The 25,126-nt window shown below is 39.9% G+C and overlaps 1 protein-coding gene across 1 annotated transcript in view; it reads right to left on the bottom strand.

Annotated features, from left to right (window-relative positions):
- The window catches only part of LOC126183801 (choline transporter-like 1), a 163,146-nt gene that overhangs the window by 137,700 nt on the left and 320 nt on the right, over positions 1–25,126 (bottom strand). Inside the window, exon 2 of the mRNA XM_049926047.1 lies at positions 10,192–10,326. Within this exon, the coding sequence (XP_049782004.1) occupies positions 10,192–10,311 (120 nt within the window). The 5' untranslated portion in view covers positions 10,312–10,326. The remainder of the gene's footprint in view (positions 1–10,191; positions 10,327–25,126) is intronic.

The following is a 25,126-nucleotide window of genomic DNA, read 5'->3' as shown; positions in this document are numbered from 1 at the left end:
CACACGTGCCATCTGGATTCTTCTCCCAAACACCAGTTTCTCAGAACTCCACAGGTGGGAAGTAGCGTTACATGTTCTTGGTTCTCGTTGGCCACCTGGCCTTAATTTACATTAATTTCTTCCGTGTCAGCATTTCTTCACAAGTAACTACTCCTTTCTTCACTCCATTTTAGTCTTCTACATCTTTCATTTTCTTACCTGCCTATTTTTCACCCCCCCCCCCCCCCCCCCTGCTCACTCTCCTCTGTTTCCAGTGCACTTAGCTTTTCACTCTTATTAACTCATGCATGATCTTTGAGCAGTAATTCTGTCTTGCATATTACCCTGTCTTCCAGGTTTTCAAATTGGTCTTTCCTTCTCATGCCGCCCAGTAAGTCTCCCCTGACTCACAGTTCTGGGTGACTTTCCCAAAATCTACCCTAGACCTCTCTAGTCCTTTTCCTTCACCCCTCTTCCTTCCCCTTCAACCCTTCTGCCTGAAGAAGGAGCCACTGTCTCCGAAAGCTTGCCTAATTATAATCTTTCATGTGTGTGTTCTGCCGCCACTTGGTAAGTAGACTTTTTATCTATCCAATTACATTATTTTGTCAAAAATGGATTGTTTTTGTTGTTACATTATAATATTCAATTTTTTAAAAATTCTTATCTATCAGTCAAAAGACAAAAAAACCAAATAAATTATTTATGAAATGTAACAGTGACAATAACAATAACAATAACAATAACAAACGTGGAATGTTTCCCTCTATTATATTCAAATAAATTATTTATATTGACTGTGCAATGGTGCGAAACATGTATTTTTTGTTACCAAATGTACAATCTGTTTTGCACGGTAATCATCACACAAACATTTAAAACGTAACCAAAATATCGACTGCACAATGGGCAAAATAACACAGATGAAGAAGGGTTTATAAGTAACACGAAATTCAAGCAAAATGAGAAATAGATATAATGAATGCAATAATGTGGAGAAAAAAAACAGGACGATAAAAACAAAAAAAATTAAATCAAAATTTATACATAAAATTAATAAAAAAAATAAAATTAATTAAAAACACTTGAACAAAGATTTCATGATGGGAAAAAACATGAGAGCAGATGAAGAAGTTCATATTATGATTAAAATTATGTGACAAAGGAATGGAAATTAAAAAATTACATTTAAATCATTAATTGAATAAAAATGATGATCAAAGTCATTTTGATAAAGATTTAAAAATAAAAGAAAAGGTGACTGCAGCTGATGAGGTTTGAACCCACAACCTGCTACATGTGAATGTACACTCCTGGAAATGGAAAAAAGAACACACTGACACCGGTGTGTCAGACCCACCATACTTGCTCCGGACACTGCGAGAGGGCTGTACAAGCAATGATCACACGCACGGCACAGCGGACACACCAGGAACCGCGGTGTTGGCCGTCGAATGGCGCTATCTGCGCAGCATTTGTGCACCGCCGCCGTCAGTGTCAGCCAGTTTGCCGTGGCATACGGAGCTCCATCGCAGTCTTTAACACTGGTAGCATGCCGCGACAGCGTGGACGTGAACCGTATGTGCAGTTGACGGACTTTGAGCGAGGGCGTATAGTGGGCATGCGGGAGGCCGGGTGGACGTACTGCCGAATTGCTCAACATGTGGGGCGTGAGGTCTCCACAGTACATCGATGTTGTCGCCGGTGGTCGGCGGAAGGTGCACGTGCCCGTCGACCTGGGACCGGACCGCAGCGACGCACGGATGCACGCCAAGACCGTAGGATCCTACGCAGTGCCGTAGGGGACCGCACCGCCACTTCCCAGCAAATTAGGGACACTGTTGCTCCTGGGGTATCGGCGAGGACCATTCGCAACCGTCTCCATGAAGCTGGGCTACGGTCCCGCACACCGTTAGGCCGTCTTCCGCTCACGCCCCAACATCGTGCAGCCCGCCTCCAGTGGTGTCGCGACAGGCGTGAATGGAGGGACGAATGGAGACGTGTCGTCTTCAGCGATGAGAGTCGCTTCTGCCTTGGTGCCAATGATGGTCGTATGCGTGTTTGGCGCCGTGCAGGTGAGCGCCACAATCAGGACTGCATACGACCGAGGCACACAGGGCCAACACCCGGCTTCATGGTGTGGGGAGCGATCTCCTACACTGGCCGCACACCACTGGTGATCGTCGAGGGGACACTGAATAGTGCACGGTACATCCAAACCGTCATCGAACCCATCGTTCTACCATTCCTAGACCGGCAAGGGAACTTGCTGTTGCAACAGGACAATGCACGTCCGCATGTATCCCGTGCCACCCAACGTGCTCTAGAAGGTGTAAGTCAACTACCCTGGCCAGCAAGATCTCCGGATCTGTCCCCCATTGAGCATGTTTGGGACTGGATGAAGCGTCGTCTCACGCGGTCTGCACGTCCAGCACGAACGCTGGTCCAACTGAGGCGCCAGGTGGAAATGGCATGGCAAGCCGTTCCACAGGACTACATCCAGCATCTCTATGATCGTCTCCATGGGAGAATAGCAGCCTGCATTGCTGCGAAAGGTGGATACACACTGTACTAGTGCCGACATTATGCATGCTCTGTTGCCTGTGTCTATGTGCCTGTGGTTCTGTCAGTGTGATCATGTGATGTATCTGACCCCAGGAATGTGTCAATAAAGTTTCCCCTTCCTGGGACAATGAATTCACGGTGTTCTTATTTCAATTTCCAGGAGTGTATTATGCTATCCACTATACTACAGAAGCAGATCATGTAATGCAATTTTTTTAACACTATTGAGTGTCACACAAAATTCCATTCTTTTTTTTTTTCTTCTTCGATTACTTGCAAACGAAGGCCCACTGAGGTGAATGGTTGCAGTGTGTGATACCTGGGATCTTAACCTACACAACGATATACATGGTTTCAAAAAGTCGATCCCACCACTGGAGACCTCTTCTTGTGGGTGTTGGATAGATAACCCAAAGGCTGATATGCATCCAGAACCAAAATATTTTCTGCTGAGGGTCCTGTTACTATAAAGACAGAAAGGGCATTACTTTCTTTTACATTAATTCCAGAACTACCTGGTCTAGCATCAGAATTTAATGATGAACGTAAGCCCACAGCTTAACTACTACTGATTTTAATGGGAGACACTAACCAAAGATATGTATGCTGATTAATAATCAAGACAGGTCTCGGTATCAAAAATGAATAATGTCACCAATAGTGTAAGGGCAGAAGTTGATAATCTTGACTCTGTGATTTCTATTAACAATGGCATGCTTGACTGCTGATAGCATGGCTTGCTCTAATGAACATCTATGTGGCACTGGTGAAAACGCTGTTGGCAGACATAATTATAATGTGGGAAACTACATCTAGCATATAGAGAAAAACTATCATGATAACTAGGCAGTCTGTAGAAGTTTCACCGAGACAGGGTAGAAAAGGTGTAATGGAGCTGAGTTTGATTCGTTCCTGGTCTAGTGAGAGTCACTCCACTGACACCGGGACTATATAACATTTTTGGAATCACACCATCAGGTGGACTGAGTCCATCACATTTGCTAATCAAAATGACAGTTCTAGTATTTCACCATCTATGCAAATGGTGGCCCCAGAAAGAAGGATCTGGCTGCCAAAATAATTGGTCACACACTTCACTATCCAGTGCTAATCTAACCACCACTTAACATACCAATGGTTCTGCATATGATAGTCCACAATGATCAGTAGTGCACAAGTATTTAATGTTGCCTTACAATGTTGAAAAACACTAAATGAGTGGGAATCACATAATTTTTGTAGCAACATGTTCACTTTAAAGTGAGTGCACATTGGTGACAGGCAGCACTGATGGGTCAGATAAAGGGACCAACTTTTGCACAAGGTAACACAGCTGTGGTTTGCAGATAACAGAAAAAAATCATTGTCACTCCAGGCACTAAACGTCACTTGTCTGAAATGGAACTGAAGTTATCAATGTTTTTGGTTCTCTTCCTAGCCCTCATGAGATTCACTGAATGGCTGGAAAGCTGGAATAGCAGGAAGTGATTGTAAATGTGCCACATCTGTCAGCTTCTGTATGAGTTTGTACAGCTGAATGAGCTGCTGTTTCCAAAGCTCGACAGAATGCTGGTTCATCTTGGTTGAAATGAACTGACAAGTACTGGTCTGTAAATCTGTGTCACCATTGTTTTTAGTCTGCTTCTTCAACACAGACTTTATTAAGTATACCTTATTTACAAATAACAATATTATATCCATCCTCGATTTTCTATTATTTACAACTAAGTCACAGAAAGTAATAGTTCCTGCCTCCTCTAGAAATAAACAAATCAAAGGGTGTCTGGAGGTAGAAAAGTTGTGGCTGACATAACACACTGAAGGTTACTTGAATAACTAATGCATCAATGCTGGAGAATGCTTTTTGTAGTGTCAACTGAGAAACATTCAGATACAAACCACAGTCTTGGTGCACCCATAAGCCATCAGTTTGTTCACTGAAAAAACAACTGTCGGTTGAACAGAAAGCAAAGACAGTCCACATACGTAGACAGCTAAATCTGTGCACTAGCAAAACATAATCAGTAGGTGAAATAATCCAAATCACAGTCCAGCAGAAAACCACATGTAGGGGCATCATCAATAATCAATAGATACACAAGAGAGCTTGCTGTAAACATGAGATAAGTGACAAATGAGATTGTTGTGGCGCACAGCAGCTCTTAAATCTGCTGCAGTTACTTTGCCACAGAACCTGGCACCAGGAGATTTATCCTTCCACAACATGCCTAGCCACTTTGCAATATGTACATGTAAGTATATCAAGCGATCCATCAGTACGTCTAACAGGATTACAAGGCATACCTCCTGTGTCCATTGATATATAATGTTCTTTCTCTATTCATAAATGTTTACAGAATGATTGCAGATGCCGTATCACTCGTAAAACCATTAAAATGTTTAATGTTGTTTTTTTCAACAGTTTCCTGAATGAATAACTGAAGGAGGTCACTTTCGCTATATTTTTCAGTGCTCGAGTGAATTCTTTTGCAAGGTTAGCAATTTAGTGACTTTTATATAAATTCCATAATAAATTTTCACATTTGGAATCACTATAGTTTTTTGGACTCTTTCTAGATCTAGTAATAACATCATAAATGATGATTTTACACAAAATTACAAAATTCAACAAACTAAATCTATTTCACAAAAGTCTGTGGGTTATTTGTACTGCTCCAATTGCTCCTGTTGGCAAGATAGAAGCAACGATATTGTACGAATACCAGACATTTTTGTGCTAACTTATAACATCTGCAAATGCATTTAACTGTGCAAATCTTTTATTACTTTCTTCCACTCTGTTTCATGTATATTAACCCATGGGCCTACAACAATGAATGAGACTCATCATAAGGAAGTTGGACATAAATAGTAAGCATGAGTCTGCCTCATGGTACTTCTTGTGGACCACACATAAACACGAAAAGCCTGGCTCATAATACGTCTTGCAGGGACATACGACAACACCACAAGTGAGATTCACAGTTCAAAACTTCTTGATAATCTCTTACTTCATATGTCGTGCCACACTGTTTACAGGAGAAGTCACACTTGTGCACCAAGCCCTGTAAATCAGCCATACATGCTGCATGAGATTGCTTACCTTGCTGAAAACATTGGTTAAACTAGAGCCTAGTTGCAACAGTGTGAGTCTAGTGACCACAATAATCAGTCAGCAAACCACAAACATCAGAAAGTGAGCCTGATTTTTGCACCACTTTGTACAGATTACTACTTGAAGACAATTTGAGCACACATTGATGGCCGGGATCAGTTATTTGACTTACCTTGCAGTGAAGAACAAGATGACCTAAATAAAACTCTCCACTCTCATTTGCCTTTCGAAACAAGCGAAAAGCAGAGGGAGAGGCAGCCAACTGCAGCCACAGGATGTCGTTGGTTTTTCAGAAGCTGTAACAGCTGTGTCTGCTGTTGCTGGTGGAGTTCCTGCTGTTGTTATTCTTGGTGCTGCTCCTGTTCCTACTGTTGCTGATACAGCAACTTGAGAAATTCGGGATTCGAGGCACATGGGAATAGTTGTACGGGGAGAAAGTTCTCGTTGCCAATTTTCTATCCTACTCTGTGTAGGCAGAAACACAGTTAATGATATTTCGCACTGATAGTAATATAGTGACTGACGGAATGTAACAGGCAGTTCCCAAGACAAATGACAGCAGAGATCATGAGGTGAGGTAATAACCAACATATGTCCAAAGTGTAAGTAAGTCATCAAAAGCATATAAAACCATCCAGAGAGAAAAATCAAATCACAAATCTATGTCAGGCAAAGTTGAAATTCTACTACTCAGTGGCGTGTAACTAAGGTTTCAATAACTAGTGAGAGACTGGCTGCAATTGACGGGCTGTGGTATATTAGTAAACACTAATCATAGGACGGTTCCATTTCACATGCTTCCTGTAGCACCTGCACCCCATGTGGCCATGAGCTGTAGATGTCGCAGGGAGCCCGAGTATCACTACTCAGGCTAGGCAGTGAGTCTGGATCACGCTTGGATACTAAAGGTTAAATAATACTTTTTCCCATTTTATTCTACCCTAAAATGAACCCATACTTCCCTTCCTATTCACACTTCTTGTTCCCCTTCTTCTGTAGCTCTTCCCTCCCTGCCTGATCTATTGGCTCCAGTACCTCCAGTAAAGATTACTACTTTGTGTTGCCAAAGACAGACTCTACTCTGTGGTAACAGGAGAGCATCAGTGCATACCATAACAATGTATTGGTTTTGCAGAATAAATCCATAATCCAAAAGCAAACTGACTTCTAGATTTGCTCTGCGTGATTTATTCATCCCTTCCAACATGCATCTGAAGTAATGTAAAGTAACTGGAGGTGGGGATAATCACACTGCTCCTTATTCTCAGTCCAAAGCCACATATATCCTGTACTTTTTTTTCCAGAACAGTCTTTTGTATAAATAACTATTTACAACAGATCTGTACCTCATCTTCCATTTGTACGAGTAAATAGCTAACAGTTTTATGAACATTTTCCTGCTCATGTTTCCTTACATTTTGATGGCTAGTCATAAGTAAAAAATATTTTCATTTGCAATTCAGTAAACTGTTTCTTTCATTCAAGGAACATAATGAGAAACAGATAGTGACATGGCCTCAGATGAATACTGGCTCAGTTTTCTTATAACCATGTAGTATTCTTCTTCTTCAGCAGCAGAAGCTCCTTACAAAGAGGAGGCATGCCATTCTTATATCAGGCAGTTGAAGGCTACCCTCACGGCTGAAGCTGTTTAGAATGCATTAAAGTTCAACTCCCCTTCTCAGCACTTTAGGGATGAGACGTGACAGTTCACAAAATTTTGAAATCCATGTGTTAGTGTTGGTGAGGATAATGGGCAGATCTCCAGCAAAACTGGATAAAAAGAGAGAGACAGAGAGAGAACAAACAGTGTGTTAAAGGGCTATGTCTCATGTACAGTTTGTCTCATGTACAGCACTGGTGTGGCTGACATGAAGTCCACCTTGCCTATATTGTCTGCCATTTCCCCCCATTCGGTTTTCCATTGACACATGATTATTTTGTCAGATAATGAGATGATGACATGCAGGGGGAGTGGCACTTCTATGCACAAGACCATCTTGACATGCTTCTTTGTCTGCACTGGAAGCTGTGTTGTTTGCTTGTACCCTGGTGTGTCCAGATACCCAGCAAAAGACCACCCTCGTGCCTTGGTGTTGAAGCCGCTATAAGGTGTCATGAGTGAGCTGAATCAGCTTGTCTCTTGGATGCATTTGGTGGACCATTTGTAGAGCATTTAATGACTCAGGACAGATGAGACACCTTGTACTGAGATGCCTTTGAACTAACTCTTAATCCCATCATAATGCCATATTACTCCACAACATAATATGCAAATTGTTCTGGAAGCAGCTGGCCTCACCGAGTCTCGAACCCATGGCTGCAGCCAGTGGTGCTGCTAAATGAATGAATGAATGAATCTGCTTCAAAATTACACCTATTTATATGGCTCCAAGGCTCCTATACTGAATTATTTTGTAGCCTTCAGTCACGTAGCTCACTATCAGGCTCTTCTTCTGATGTGGCAACATCATCCCACTTGTTCCAGCTAAATGCTGGTTTCTGCTTAGCATGGCTAGCCAGTCTCACAATCGTTTTTGTGTGTATGTTATTCTGACCCATATGTTGTCACACTGCACTTACTGGTCCACAGTAAGAGCCATGAGGTAAACAAATTTTGATTCAAGGAGAGCCCTGCATGACTAAGCGAGCCTTATAGGACTTGGGGGGGAGGGGGGGGCTGGAGATTATTTACATCAACAGCCATTCACTCCATCAGCAAATAGCACATCTTGAGGTACTGGGATATTTTATATAGGTGTGTACCTTACTTGCAGCCCAGACAGTGCAGCCATGGACACCGTTCTCCCAATAAACAATGTTTCATCATTGTGCCTAATGATATCCCCTGAAGCATGTCAAGTTTTTATGGTAGCAGAGGTCTGGTGGCACTGGCCAGCCCCCAGACTGGAAAAATCTGGGTTACCTGGCTGTACCCAGCAAATATTGGGATCTCTCTGGGGAAAAACTCAGCCTTCCCTTCTCCAAGTTGTGAACACTCTTTGTCAGGCCCCTCTGCTGAGTCCTGTCTGACTTGGGAACCCTGCCATTATCTGTACTACTGCCAAAATAGCCATCATCATCACTGAGGCAAAAAAATCCTCCCACCAAGCACTGAAGGTGCCTATGATCAGGCGGTGCCCCTCAGGATGACAATTCATGACAATTCCAGAGTGACAATCTTGCTGCATTCTTTCAAAGTCCACTTTATATTCCTTTTAATTTTGGTTTCCAAATCAAAACCCTGTAGCTTTTGTTTTATTTCTGTGTTTTTTATTTTGTCCACCAGTGTGCAGCCTGTGACTGCCCTGAAAAATTTCATCTCAGCTGACATAATTTCCTTCTGTCTTTCTTCAATAGTATCCACATCTCACTTCCATATAATACTATCAGAACTGCCATTGATTTATAAAGCTTCAGTTTTTTTTTTTTCAGAGTTCCATGGATTTTCCCACATATACATTTAAATTTGCATAGTTTTGTTTCTGCCTTGTCATTTAATGTTGTGGATATTTCACATCCAAGATAGTTGAAGGTGGACATGTGCTCCAGCATTTTACCATTTATCTCAGTTTTGGATCTTATTGTTTTTTCCCCCCAAAATGCAAATTACTTTTGATTTATGTAAAGATACGGAGGCATGCTGAAAAGTAAAGCCTCTGAATTTTTATATGAAAACTCTTAAAGTTTTTGAAATAAAACAAACTTTATTAACATTCCACATCTTTATAATTCATTTTCACATATTTATTTCTCAACATAGTCCCCAATGAGAGGCCAGTTTGTTGCAACTCCCACTGTAAAATGTTTGATTTTTTTGAAAGAGCCACAACCTCACCTCTGCTTGCACCGCTTCATCACTATCAATGTGAAGTCCTCGAAAGTGTTCTTTAAGTTTTGGAAACAGATGAAAATTGGACAAAAAGTAGGGACTGTATAGAGAAAGATTGATGCCAAACGATTGATGACAATCGGCCCTCGACATCAAATTGCTGCTGATGTCACAGTGCTCATGCGTGGTCTGACATTGTCGTTCTGAAGGAGAGGGTGCTCCTGAGTTCTCTGAGGGTTTTCTCATACACTGACACAGTTATGTTACATGCTGCCATGTTGTACACTACAATTCAGAGCCCTGTAATGGAAGAGGATTGCAACCTCTGTCAGCAAAGTGGGAAAGTCAATGGGGTAGTACACATGACATGTAATACCTCAATGGATATTGAGAACAGAATAGAAAATTCAGGGGCATTGCTTTTCAGCACACACTCATATTGTCAGTCCATAGCCCAATTCTTCTGCTATATTTCTTAAGAAGTATAGCCCCCTTTGTAAATTATCTTATGTCTGTTAAACAACAACATAGGCAGCATAAAAATACTGCTCAAACCGCATTTTGGTGGGAGCTTTGGAGTATTTTTTATGTCAACTGAATTTCTTTTACCATAACACAGGCAAAGTGGAACAAAAAACACAAAAAATCAGATGATCCTGCTAGAAACAGCATGTTACATTATACAATAAACTTCACTTACCAGAATAAACCAAAAGGCAACGTACACAGCGAGCCATAGCACATCTGTACAGCCTTCTTTTCTTGTTGGTACTGTAGTCCTAGTGTTGACTTCATCATCACTACCACCACAGCAGGTCATGTTCCTTTAGCTGGCCTGTGCAAACAGAAACACTGGAGTATTATAAGGGGATAAATGTGAAACAACAGGTAATGACAGACATAAGGACATTGAGATTTAGAGTTAATGACTCGGCTCTTGCTGGATCACAAAAGACAGCTGAAATGTACAAACATACACTGAGGTGACTAAAGTCATAGGAAACCTGATAAAGTGTCGTACTTCCTTTTGCCCGGCGTAGTGCAGCAACTGGACGTAGTATGAACTCAACAAGTCATTGAAAGTCCCCTGCAGAAATAATGAGCCATGTTGCCTTTATAGTGATCCATAATTGCTCCATAATTGTAAAAGTGTTGCCAGTGCATGATTTTTTGCATGAACTGACCTCTCAATCATGTCCCATACATGTTTGATGGGATTCACGTCTGGCGATCTGTGTGGCCAAATCATTTGCTTAAACTGTGCAGATTGTTCTTAAACCAATCATGAACAGTTGTGGACTGGTGGCAATCCCATTGTTGTTTTGGGAACACAAAGTCCATGAACGGCTGCAAATGGTCTCCATGTAACTGAACAAAACCATTTCCACTCAACAATCAGTTCTGTTGAACCACAGAACCCATTCCATTCCATGCAAACACAGCCCAGACCATTATGGAGCCACCACCAGCTTGCACAGTGCCTTGTTGATAACTTGGATCCATGGCTTTCTGGGGTCCACACCACACTCAAACCCCACCATCTGCTCTTAACAACTGAAACTGGGAATCATCTGACCAAGCCACAGTTTTCCAGTCATCTAGGGTCCAACCAATATGGTCATGGGCCTAGGAGAGCACTGTATACGGTGTGATGCTGTTAGCAAAGGCACATGCGTTGGTTGTTTGCTATCGCAGCCCATTAATGCCAAATTTCACCACACTGTCCTAATGGATAAGTTGATCAAATGTCCCACATTGACTCCTGTGGTTATTTCATGCAGAGTTGTTTGTTTGTTACCCCTGACAACCGTACATAAACTTCACTGCCCTGGGTAGTTGAAGCTGTTGGCCACTGCATTGTCCGTAGTGCGAGATAATGCCTGAAATTTGCTATTCTCGACACTCTCTTGGCCACTCCATTGTCCGTAGTGTGAGATAATGCCTGAAATTTGCTATTCTCGACACTCTCTTGAAACTGTGGATCTCAGAATACGGAATTCCCTAATGATTTCTGAAATGAATTGTCCCATGCATGCAGCTCCAACTACCATTCTGTGTTCAAAGTCTTACTTCCCATCATGCGGCCATATCACATTGGAAATATTTTCACATGAATCATCATCAGTTATCTACTATATTAGCAGGTCCTTTGCCTCTCCATTTTCTGCGATCCATTGCTTCCTTCTTAAGGCTGCTGTATGTTGTACCGTCCATCATGTCATCCAGTATCTGGAATCTCTTCCTTCCTCGCTTCCTTTTCCCTTCTACATAACCTTCTAAAACTGTTTTTATCAGTCCGTCATTCTTTCTTAATATATGCCCAATCCAATTTCTTTTTCTTCTCTTTATTACATCTAGTAACTGTCTTTTCTCTCCCACTCTTCTCAGTACCTCTTCATTTTTTACTCTGTCCATCTAACTTATTCTTTCCATCTTCTGCCATGTCCAGATCTCAAAAGCCTCCAGCCTTTCTCTGCCTTTTTTCCTCATAGTCAATGTTTCAGCGCCATGTAGAAGAACACTCCATACAAGACATTTTATGAGTCTCTTTCTGAGTTCTCTGTCCAGACCGCTGCAGAAGATTCTCCTTTTCTTATAAAACACCTCTTTTGCCATTGCTATCCTTGTTTTAATTTCTGTGGTGCACTTCCAGTCGGTGTCTATCCTGCTTCCAAGATAATTAAAATTTTGCACCTGTTCTAGTGTTTCTCCATTCAGCACAATTTTTATTTCCTTATTTCCTCCTATTGCCAATACTTTTGTTTTATTTGTGTTAATTTTCATTCCATATTTTTTTCAGTTAGTTGCAATGGTGCCCACCAAATCCTGTAATTCTTTTTCCCCTGTGGCTAGAAGGACCATGTCATCAGCAAATCTCAAGCACCCTACTCTTCTTCCTCCAATTTCTACTCCTTTGTCATCTAATGAGCATTGGTCAATCATATTTTCCAAGTACAGGTTGAAAAGAGTAGGTGATAAACAGCATCCTTGTCTTACTCCTTTCCCTAGTCTGATCCAGTATGTACTTTCTCCTCTCACTTTAACTGAAACTTTTTGATTAAGGTATAATGAGTTTATAAGTCTTCTGGTTTTCCAGTCCACTCTCTTTTCCTTCATAATAGTGGCCAGCTTGTCCCAAACCACATTGTCAAATGTCTTTTCTAAATCGATGAAGCACATATATAGGTCTCTTCCTTTTTCAATAAACCTTTCTCCCAAGATTCGTAGGAGCCCTATTGCATCTCTGGTGCCCGTATTCCATCTAAAGCCAAACTGCTCCTCGCCGAGATTCTCCTCAATTACTTTTTCAAGTCTTTTATTAATTATTCTTAACATCACTTTGGCTGCATGTGAAATGAGGCTGATTGTCCTGTGCTCGCTGCATTTCTTGGTTCCTTGTTTTTTCGGTAATGGAATCATTACTGTTGTCAAAAAGTCCTCAGGCCATTCACCACTGTCATATATTTTATTACATAATCTCAATATTTCTCTTATTCCATTGTGGTTCAAGCATTTTAGTATTTCTCCCGGTATTGTATCTGTACCTACTGCTTTGCCATTTTTCATTGCAGCAATGGCAGCCTTTACTTCTTCCATTATGATGGTCAGTCCTTTCTCTTCATCAATTACACTGTTGTGTGATCATGAATCACCCGAGTATAAATGATAGCCCCACCAATGCACTGCCCTTTTATACTGCGTTTACATGTTATTACCACCATGTGTATATGTGCATATCGCTATCCCATGACTTTTTTCACCTCAGTCTATGCTGAACTTGACATCTTGAGGTGTCAGATATCTTCTGTCAGATATCAGCATTGTTCAAGCACAATATTTTGACAATATGATTCATTATATTCAGTAGGTGCTACATGAGACTGCTTTTTGAGTTTACTGATCATATACATAACTTTCTGATTAGATTAGATTAGATTAATACTTGTTCCATAGATCATGAATACGACACTTCGTAATGATGTGGAACATGTCAGGTTAATAAAAGATGTGTGTACAAGATATTACATTACATAAAATATTGCATGACACTAATGTTTAAGTTGGTTTTTTTTCCCCTCCCTTAATTTATATCTAAAAATTCAGCCAATGAGTAGAAGGAGTTGTCATCTAGAAATTCTTTTAATTTATTTTTAAATGTTGGTTGACTATCTGTCAGGCTTTTGATGTTGTTTGGTAGGTGACCAAAGACTTTTGTGGCAGCATAATTTACCCCTTTCTGTGCCAAAGTCAGATTTAACCCTGCATAGTGAAGATCATCCTTTCTCCAGGTGTTATAGCTATGCACACTGCTATTACTTTTGAACTGGGTTGGATTATTAACAACAAATTTCATAAGTGAATATATATACTGTGAGGTTACTGTGAGGATCCCTAGATCCTTAAATAGATGTCTGCAGGATGACCATGGGTGGGCACCAGCAATTATTCTGATTACACGTTTTTGAGCAATGAATACTTTTCTACTCAACGATGAATTACCCCAGAATATGCCGCCATACGAAAGCAGTGAATGAAAGTAGGCATAGTAAGCTAATTTACTGAGATTCTTATCACTAAAATTTGCAATAACCCTAATAGCATACGTAGCTGAACTCAGACGTTTCAGCAGACCATCAATGTGTTGCTTCCAGTTTAACCTCTCATCAATTGACACACCTAAAAATTTTGAAAATTCTACCTTAGCTACAGACTTCTGTTCAAAGTCGTATATTTATTACTGGAGTTGTGCCATTTACTGTACGGAACTGTACATACTGTGTTTTATCAAAATTATCATTTACAATTACATCACTTAGTTCTTGGTTTTTGGATGTTATTACTATACTTGTATCATCAGCAAAAAGAACTAACTTTGCATCTTCATCAATGTGGAATGGTAAGTCATTAATGTATATCAAGAACAGTAAAGGACCTAAGACTGAACCCTGTGGGATCCCGTACCTGATAGCCCCTCAGTTTCAGGAATCAGCTGTTGTTTTAACATTACATGAACCACTTATTTCAACTTTCTGCATTCTTCCAGTTAAGTATGAATTAAACCATTTGTGCACTGCCCCCCTCAAACCACAATGATTTAGCTTATCTAAAAGAATTCCATGATTTACACAGTCAAAGGCCTTTGAGAGATCACAAAAAATACCAATGGGTGATGTCTGGTTATTCAGAGCATTTAATACTTGATCAGTGAAAGCGTATATAGCATTTTCTGTTGAAAAGCCTTTCTGAAAACCAAACTGACATTTTGTTAGTACTTTATTTTTACAAATATGGGAGGCTACTCTTGAATACATTACTTTCTCAAAAAATTTTGATAGAGCTGTCAGAAGAGAGATTGGGCGGTAGTTGTTGACATCCGACGTATCCCCCTTTTTATGCAATGGTTTTACAATGGCATATTTCAGTCTATCGGGGAAAACACCCTGCTCCAAAGAGCTATTACATACGTGGCTGAGAATCCTACTTATCTGTGGGGAGCAAGCTTTAAGTACCTTGCTGGAAATGCCATCAATTCCGTAAGAGCTTTTACTTTTCAGTGAGTTTATTATTTTACTGATTTCAGAGGGAGAGGGTGGTGGAAATACAGTTGTTTCAAACTGCACAGGTATGGCCTCTTCTATTAGTAGCCTTGCCTCTTCTAGTGAAGATCTAGATCCTATTTTCTCCACAACATTTAAAAAATGATTATTGAAAATATTTTCAATTTCTGATTGTTTGTTAGTACACTTGTCATTCAGTTTTATGGCACTAAAGTCTTCCTGTGCTCTTGGTTGCCCTGTTTCCCTTTCCATAATATTCCAAATTGCTTTAATTTTATTATCAGAGTTACTGATCTCAGGCATGATACACATGCTTCTGGACTTTTTAATAATTTTTCTTAGTACCGCACAATACTTGTTATAATATTGAACAATTTCTGGGTCAGTACTCCCTCTTGCTGTTAGATACAGTTCTCTTTTACGGTTGCAAGATATTCTTATTCCTTTAGTTAGCCAAGGTTTTTTATATGTTTTCTTGGAATTATGTTTAACTATTTTCTTGGGAAAACAATTTTCAAATACCCTTAAAAATGTATCGTGAAATAAGTTATATTTCAAGTTTGCATCGGGTTCCCTATAAACTTCATCCCAGTCTAACTGCTGTAGGCTTTCCCTAAAGTTTGCAATATTTATATTGTTAATTGAACGCACTGCTTTGAAATTCTGATTTGATATACTGCCCGGAGCTATGTCATGTACTGTAACTAGCTGTGCACCATGATCTGAAAGACCATTCTCAACAGGATAAGCATTTATGTCCTTAAACTTATCTTGGTCTATAAAAAAGTTATCTATCAATGTCCTGCTGTTCTTTGTTATCTGAGTAGAAAAATCAATGACGGAGCTCAAATTGAAAGAACTGAGTAATACTACAAGGTCATTCTTCCCATTACACTCTTTCAGGGAATCAACATGGAAATCCCCACAAATGATAATTTGCTTCTCCCTGTCTGACAGATAGCACAACAAAGCATCCAAGTTTTCTAGAAATAGCTGGAAATTCCCTGAGGGGGACCTATACGCTGTTACAATTATGTATTGTTTTAGTTATTCTTTGTACTTTGGCAATCATTGTTGCCAGAACAGCCTCATGGTCACTGATACGAGTTTCAATGTGGACACCCAGGTCAGGTCTCTTTCTTACATTAAATTCAACAAATTTCCCTCATGAAAGGGATTCCTAACTATCTATTCTATGTAGTTTTCAGAGAAGACATTAAGTAATGTTTCACAGAATGTCTTATCACACCCACCACTAACAAAACTGTAAGTTTCCTAGTTAATTGTTGAACGATTTAAGACTCCGTATGAAGGCTTTCACGACCGGATGACATATCTTCTCTTAAACCTTCCGGGATGTAAGGTCGTGGTCCATGAAACTCTTCAGCTCCTAATGTTTCGTCCAGAGCTGCGCTGGACATCTTCAGAGGGGTGTTTCTCCTCCGGTGAGTCTTGCCGACTTGGACCACGACCTTACATCCCGGAAGGTTTAAGAGAAGATTTAAGACTCCACTGATGATTACAGTACAATTTCAGAACTAATGCAAAAATGAACTGAGGTCTTCTCTAATGTTTTCAGTTAATCAGGAGACGTACAGTACATCAGCAGTTCAATTTCAGCACTACAAGTTGGCAGTACCAGCAGTTTTCGTCTCAGTACTCCACACCAGCAGACATGGCCCTATCCATCCTGGTCGGCATCAGCAGCATATCAGCTGTCACACACCAGCAGCACTGCCTGCCACAACTCTAGGGTTTGTTATGTAGGTATATCAGAGACAACATCATAGGAGAGATATTGCTGTTGTATGTAGCTGTGCAGATATTCATACAAGGATATTATAATTGAATTCTGGTTTTGTTAATACACAGTTATTTTTTAAAGTGTCTTCGATCACTGCTCAGTAGGAGGCTACAACAAAGAGACATGCCACTGCACCCAACTGTCAGCAACACTGGTGTATCAACATATTCAACAGCAAAGTACTTGAAGAAACTGCTGTTCCCATTTGTGGGGAAGTGTATTCACCACATCCACAACTCTGAAGACTTCTTGCGATATCTCAAGCAACTACATATCACAGAATCTGATATAAAGGACAGTTTTGAAATGTTATCCCTGTACACTAGGGTGCCACTGAAAGACTCTCTGGAACTGATTGCAGAGAAATTTTATGATGCTCTGTTGGATTTGTCCAAGCATACGAGGTGGAATCCAAAATTTTATGGACAGGTGCTGCCATCTGGAAAGTAGGAGTAGTAGATCTTTGCATGCTAGGTGGCGAGAGCTCCATATCTGATGAGTTAATGTGCAGAGTGGCATTCAGCTGGGAGCATGTGTTGCGTGTCCACAGTGATTTTCGTAATACTCTGTGTTAGGTATGTGGCGATTTTACGACGGATCCGCGAACAGAACAGCATGTGTGTATCAAATTCTGTGTGAATCTTCGGAAAAGTGCTACGGAGACCCTTGCAATGATTCAACAAGTGTTTGGGGGACAAAGCAACAATCGTCCCTGGCAGCCCAGGCTCCCCAAGACCCAAAAAAGTGAGAAAGTGAAAAGAAAAGTGAAGAGCATGATCATCGTTTTCTTTGATACCAAGGGAATTGTGCACAAAGAATTCGTCCCACCCAACCAAACACTGAATTTCGCGTCCCACTGTGATGTTTTGTGACAGCTCCGTGAAAACATGCGGCGACGATGGCCCGGAATTTGCTGTCAAGGGAACTGGCTGCTGCATCATGACAACATGCTCTGTCACACGTCCTTGCTCACCAGGATCTTTTTGGCAAAAAACAACACGGCGGTTGTACCCCACCCACCGTAATCGCCAGATTTGGCACCTTGTGACTTCGTCCTATTCCCAAAACTGAAACTCAAGTTGAAAGGCCTTTGGTTCGACACTCTAGAGAGGATTCAAGAAGCATTGCTGATGGTGATAAACACCCTCCAAGAATAGGACTTCCAGAAAACGTTTGAGCAGTGGCAGAAGTACTGGGACTGGTGTGTACTTCGGGGGTAATGTGACCATTAGTCCAAAGGTAAGGTTTTCAACAGGTGGCAACACCAGTCCTGAAAATTTTGGATAGCACCTCGTATACTGACCTCAACTTATTTTCTGTACAGAAGTCAACATTATAGGCACGGTCAGCCACCTTTGTCCAGAGGTTGCCAATATGTTCATGGAGAGATCCGACAAGGAAGCATTAGTGACGGCCAGGTACAAACCTTTATGCTTCTTCAGATGATACCTCTGTGATATGGCCTCATGGTAGGAAGACGCTCCGTTTCTGACCAGTCTTAATTCATATCCCCCAAATATGAAGTTCACCATAGAACTGGAAAATGACGGCCAGCTGCTGTTTTTGGAGATACTTGCAAAAGGAGAGAAGATGGGTTGTTTGGCCACAGTGTTTATCACCTACACACACTATTTATGTCTACAACCCAGCAACTGTCATCACCCAGCACAGGAGAATTGAGTCCTGAAGATATTGGTCCACAGGGCACACGCCTTGTCACCTCAAGGTAGTTTGACAGCAGAAATAGAACACCCATGATCAGTGTTCTGCAAAAAGTGATACACGGCCAAACAGATTCAGAAGGCCCTTCAACCAGCTGCTCCATCACATGATCAAGAAAAAGAGTACGAGATGAAGCAAAGACTGTCATGTACCTGGCCTATGTGGGATCTACTTCCATTAAAATCAATAGGATTCCCAGGAAACATAACATCAAGTGTCTGCTTTGTCCACCTACAAAAATAAGAGGACAACTGGGAAATGTGAAAGATGACCTGGAACTGCAAAAACCTGGAATTTATAATATACATCCTGCCAATGTGGCCAATGGGCAAACCACTAGCACAGTGAACATTAGATGCAAAGAACATCAGAGGAAAACCTAAGAGAGGCAGCTAGCTCAGCTATTGCCAAGCACCATCTGGAACACTATCATTCCATGAACTATAATGAAATGGGAGTTCTTACACAGATACCCCAGATAATAGAACAGTGTTATGACACACTTTACAAGAAAAAGATGATGGAAAACCTCATGAATGGTGACACTGGGTACCAACTAGCAGAGTCTGAGAGTATTCACTGGAGTTGCTGGAAATGCATCAGGGGCAGCTGCAGACTCCACAAAAGGAAGAACGGAGTGTGTGGACATTGGGACCAATTCCCAGACAGAACACCAAGCATGCCAGACTGAAGGTGGAATGTTGTAAGGGTCTTCTAATGGGAGAAGAACACTTTTTACTGCACCAGACCAAAAACGGAACTTCAGCATGCAGTCAGGTGTACCGGACCAAAGATGCAATGCCAGCAATCGACCTGGTGCAGTGAACAGAGAGAAACCTAAGAAAGCTTCTAGAAAGAGCAGACTGCAGAGGGAAAACCTAGAACAGCACTGGACCAAAAATGGAACACCTGCTTGTAAACATGGGTGGTGAACCAAACAGGGAATGCTTATGGGCTAATCTAGTGTGAGGGGACTGCAAATGGAACTCCTGGAACCAACCATGAAGGCCCGTTCCACTCAACCAACAGTCTCAGGTAACACCTAATGAAGATAACAGGCCACATGATCAAAATATTTGTGCATGAACAATGCCGCCACTTGGCAGGATACTCAACATCTCAAGATGTCAACAGATTGCCGGGAAAACCTGAACAAATGCATGCTGAACTTGTGAGGAGAACTGGTTGGATAGGATGGAATCTTGTCTTTTCTGTGAATTAATTGTAACCTAGGTTCTTCGTAAGTGTGCATTCTACTAAGTGTAGCTATCACTGGCTGCTTTATTGAGAAAAGTTATAAAAATCAAATAGCTTACTTGTTACCTTGCAGATTATGGTAAGAGTTTTTAATATGAAATCAAAAAATAACGAGTGTATCCAGAATGAATTTTCACTCTGCAGCATAGAGTTTACAGGTTTGAAACTTCTTGGCAGATTAAAACTGTGGCAGGCCAGAACTCAAACTTGGGACATTTGTGTTTTGTGGAAAAGTGCTCTACCCACTGAGCTATTCAAGCAAAACTCATAGATCTACTTTTGCCAATACCCCTTTTCTACAATCCAAACTTCGTATAAGTTCTCCTGCATACCTTACAGTACTAGCTCTTATGGAAGAAAGGATAATGTGGAGAAATCTCTTGGCCACAGCCTATGGGTTTGCACAAACTACAGCAGAGTGGAAATTCATTCTGGAAGCAATTCTCCCTCACTGTGACTAAGCCACATCTCTGCAATATCCTTTCTTCTGGGAGTCCTCGACCAGCAAGGTATGTGGGAGAAGTTCTGTGAAATTTGGAAAGAAGGAGACGAGATCCTGATGGAAATAAAGCTGGGAGAGCAGGACACTGAGTGTTAGGATAGCTCAATAGGTAGAGCGCTTTCCAGTAAAAGACAACGGTCCTGTTCGAATTCCGGTCTGACGCAGTTTTATTCTGCCAGTGAGTTTGAATATGGTAAATAGTCACAAGGGAATCAGAAAAATCTATCTGGGAACACAATGGTCTAGTAACTAAAGATAATGACCGAATAGTCAATGACACCGAACATATAACAGCTTGCTTTAACAAATTCTTAATGCAGCTGAGAAATTCAGTATGGTTAGCTCACGAGAAAAAAGACTGCATTGCATGTGCCAATCAGTACCACAACAATTCAGAGAATTTGAGCTCACTCAAGCTTATTCCAAGGAAGTCAAGAACACGATTAACTCTCATAAAAGCAAAAATTCTCAGGGCATTAAAAATATTTGCATGTGAAATGTTAAAGTATACACTTATAATTTAACTGTGGTAATCAGATATATATTTAATGTGTCACTTTTACAGTAGTTTCTTTCCTGGCAGATTAACTTATGCCAGTGTTAGATTCCTCTTTAAGGAAAGTACAAGGATCAGTATAACTACTGACCCATTTCACTATTAAAGTTCTTTGAAAAAATTTTGGACGAGTCAATGTATTGAAGAATTATTGAGCATATCTGCAAATGTAAGATTATGAATCTGTCACAATTTGGATTCCAAAAGGGAATGTACTATCTACCATTTCAATGATTGTGTATTAAATTACTTTAACAACAAGATTTCATCAACTGGGATATCTTTGTAACTTGTCTAAAGCATTTGACTGTGCCTATCACAACATTCTTTTAGAGAAATTTAAAGTTTATAGCTTTTGAGGTACAATGAGTACATTGTTCACTTCATATTTAACTGATGGGAAGCACAGGGATATGTTAGACAGTTCATGCAGCACTCGTCGTGAATCTTCTTTTGAGTGCCTCCATGTGCTTCAAGTCTGAGACCACTTGTGTAGTTTCTATGTATAAATGATATTCCATTTTACGCTAATAAAGCAGAAGTAGTACACTTTGCTGATGAAGCAAGCACCATAATCAAGCTCAGCAGAACAGCAACAACAGAAACAGTATGTCACAACTTGGTAATAAATTTAAATCCACTGCAGCTGTCATGAAATTCACATTAAGTGAAAAGTTTGTAATATTATTTCATACAGCTGCTGACAGTCAAATAATACATAATTTTCATAAGCCAAGACAGGGTACACAATGATAAAAATGGTCTTGATTCCTCGTGGTAGTGTCATTCTCCCTTAGCAGGAACCAAGTAATGTTATGAACGTAAAGGGATAGCTACATAAGAAGACTGAAATATAAGGAAGTGGTCAGTGACATGGATATTTGGATCATGATTAGATAACTAAAATGGTTAAGGTGACCACTTGCGATAAGTGGGAAATCCAGGTTCAAATCCCAACCCAGGACAAACTTTCATGTCACATTTGAGTAACACATCTAAACCCACTGCAGCTGATGTCATGAAATTCGTATTCAGCAAAAATTTTGAATATAAGAAAAAGTAGTAAATAAAATATTCAACATGGACTGTCCGATAAAATTTCAGTAAAACTGCTAGATATCCATTACTTGCTGCTATGATAGTTGGTTCAGAGTTTTCTGGCCATTCTGAGGTGTAGAGATTAGATTAGACTGAGTTTTTGTTCCATAGACCCAAAAAATGAGAAGATTCTCATAGGTGTGGAACATGTCAGAAAGTATAACGTAAAACATTTGAATATAATGCTTACTACCCTGATCATTTGTCAGGAGATTGTCGAAATAGGTGAGTACAATGTGGTAAACTGGAGCGGCTAATATTTACAGAATTAACACCCTGCCAGAATGAAACATTGTAATGCAATATTAATAAAATTATCATATACAAAATACCTAACCTTTACTGTTGTGACTAAGAGGCTTAACAGTCTCTGTTAAGATATTCATCTACAGAGTAGAAGGAGTTGCCTACCAAAAAGTCTTTCAAACTCTGTTTAAACTGTGCTTTAACTGAAATCAAGTTTTTAATGGTTGCTGGCAGTTCCTATTGAAAATGTGTGTTCCTGAATATTGGACCCATTTTTGGACCAAGGTAAGTGGTTTTAGGTCTTTATGTAGATTGTTCTTATTCCTAGTGTTGATGCTATGTATTGAGCTATTGTTTGGAAACAGATGCATTACTTGCAACAAATTTCATTAAGGAATAAATATACTGAAAAGCAGTGGTTAGAATCAAAGTTCCTTAAACAGGCTTCTACATGACATTCTTGAATTTACACCACAAATGATTCTTATCACAAGCTTTTGCACATTACAAACTTTTGCTCTGTTTGACGAATTGCCTCAGAACATGATCCCATGAATAAAATGAAAGTAAGCAAAGTACACAAGTTTTTTTTATATTTATATCTCCTACACCTGACATCATTCTTACTGCAAATACAGACCTGTTTAGGCACTTAAGCAATTTTGTGGTATGCCCTTCCCAACCGAATATATTATCGAGTTGTAATCCCAGAAATTTAACACTGTCAACCTCTTCAACCTGCATGTCTTTATATGTTATACACATGCTGGAAGGAAGTCTCTTACAGGTTCTGAACTGCTTATAGTAGGTCTTCTCAAAGTTTAATGAGAGTGAATTAGCTTTAAACCATTTATCAATGTCAGTGAAAATTTGATTAGCAGCTATTTCTAAATCTGTACTTGACTTGCTACTTATTGCAATGTTTGTATCAACTGCAAACAAAACAAACTTAATGTACGGCACTGTAACTGATGAGAGGTCATTAATGTACACAAGAAAAAGCAATGGAACCTTGAGGAACTCCACATGTAATTAATTCCTAGTCAGATGAAGACTGACTGCTGACTTCACAGGTATTTCACAACTACGCCTTTTGTTTCCTGTTAAATAGATACCAGTAATATTCTGTGAAACACTGATGATCTGCTTCACATGTGTAAGCTGATGAAATTACTCTAAGCTACTCTATTTAAGTGTTTGCTATTGGATTCATGGTGTATTCACATGGTGATGTGTGGGGAACCTCTTTCTTATTAAAATTAAAAGCAATGAAAAAAAGAGAAAATAAATTACGCTTGATACAGTAACTTAACAGATACAGTCAGTACTGTTTGATCTGAAATAATCTGAGCTGGCAAATACTGCCAATTTAGTTAATGTATACCTTGACTTATTTCATGTTCCTGAAGGCTTCTCTTGTTGATGAGTTTTACATAACATGATGTATGGATGAATTAATGTTTGTGTGTTAAGCTATATGAATATGTTACATTTTATCCTCTGTGACAATTTATTCCTTGATTCAGTTCTGAAGCTCTATATTGCCCTACTCAAATATACCAGTAATAAGCTGTGAAACTGATGATCTGCTTCACATGTGTAATATAGAAACATTCTGAGAGCACAGAATTTATTGGTGTGTTAGGTCAGTATACAACTGATCTAACATGCCAATAAATTCTGTGCGCTCCACTTCTAAGTGATCTCCTGTAGCTAATTCTGCAGATTTTTAGATTTATTTAATGAAGGAGCTCTCTGGTAGTAGTGAAACTACATTCAGTCACTTGTGTAGCTATAACAACTATACTGTAGAGCAGCCAAAATGGCAACAGAGGGGGGCTAGTTAATTCTTTATTACTAGTCTTTGTCATTTACCAGTCGTGACTGGACAGACTGCGTCAGGGTTACATATATAAGATTTGGTTACAATTCTATACAACATACAGAAAAATATTCACAGTAAGGGTAGATATAACATAGTAAGACAATATTATTTTGTCCATTCACTTTGGTCAATACTGAAAACTTCACCGAGAGAGATATAGAAGATACACTCCAGGTATCACTTTGGTTGGTGTCTTGTATAACCAAGGGCGGTTTGTGGCATTCGGCATGGCTGGTTTCGACTATTAGTACTTTACTTTCTGATCAGTAAACATACCTGCCAATGTTCTGTGTTAAATTCAAACCTCTCTGCAGTATCTCATTTCAGTGAGAAAATTTTGTACTGTTGAAGCTTTATTACTTTTGGATGCATATGCTGAATTTGGTCGCCTCTGTAGTGTTACTTGCAAGTCATAGCCCATGTGCCAGTACAAAGATTCATAACAACACTATGCTCTATGATGACTCACAAGTCCTCCAGAAGAAAGGCACAGCATCTCTACGCAAAACTTGCTGAAATAACTTTCGAAACTTCATCTTTCATACCTAGAAGTCTGGAACTGTGTAATGGACTGTTTACAGTTTTAGTCTACTTGTGATCACCTGATTCACCTCGACTGTTTGCTCTAGATGTTTTTTCTATAGACTTAAATCAAAAAGTAAATAATAATAATTTAGTAATAGATAATAACTTTTAGTCTTAAAACTCAAACCTTAATTCACAACCACAAATTAAATGTATCATCAGTAAGAATATTGTTTGCATCATGATGATTCATCAGGCTACCTCAAAGATCTACTCCACAAAAATGCGACTGAAATGCAGACACAGTACTGTAGTACTAAAATTACTTTGTTTTTATTCCCGAGAAGTTAAAGGATACAGACGTACGAAAAGGAATACTATGAATGCGGCTTACAAATTTAACTTCTTAAGAAAACCACTGCGTGGCCTTCGTGGTGCCTGTGAGAAGTAGAGAGATCGAGAATACTATAGGACACGATTTA

This window comes from Schistocerca cancellata, chromosome 1 (genome assembly GCF_023864275.1).
Source record: "Schistocerca cancellata isolate TAMUIC-IGC-003103 chromosome 1, iqSchCanc2.1, whole genome shotgun sequence".
Taxonomy (NCBI): domain Eukaryota; kingdom Metazoa; phylum Arthropoda; class Insecta; order Orthoptera; family Acrididae; genus Schistocerca; species Schistocerca cancellata.
The sequence above is the reverse complement of the archived record's forward strand: the minus strand, read 5'-3'. Positions and strand labels throughout refer to the sequence as shown.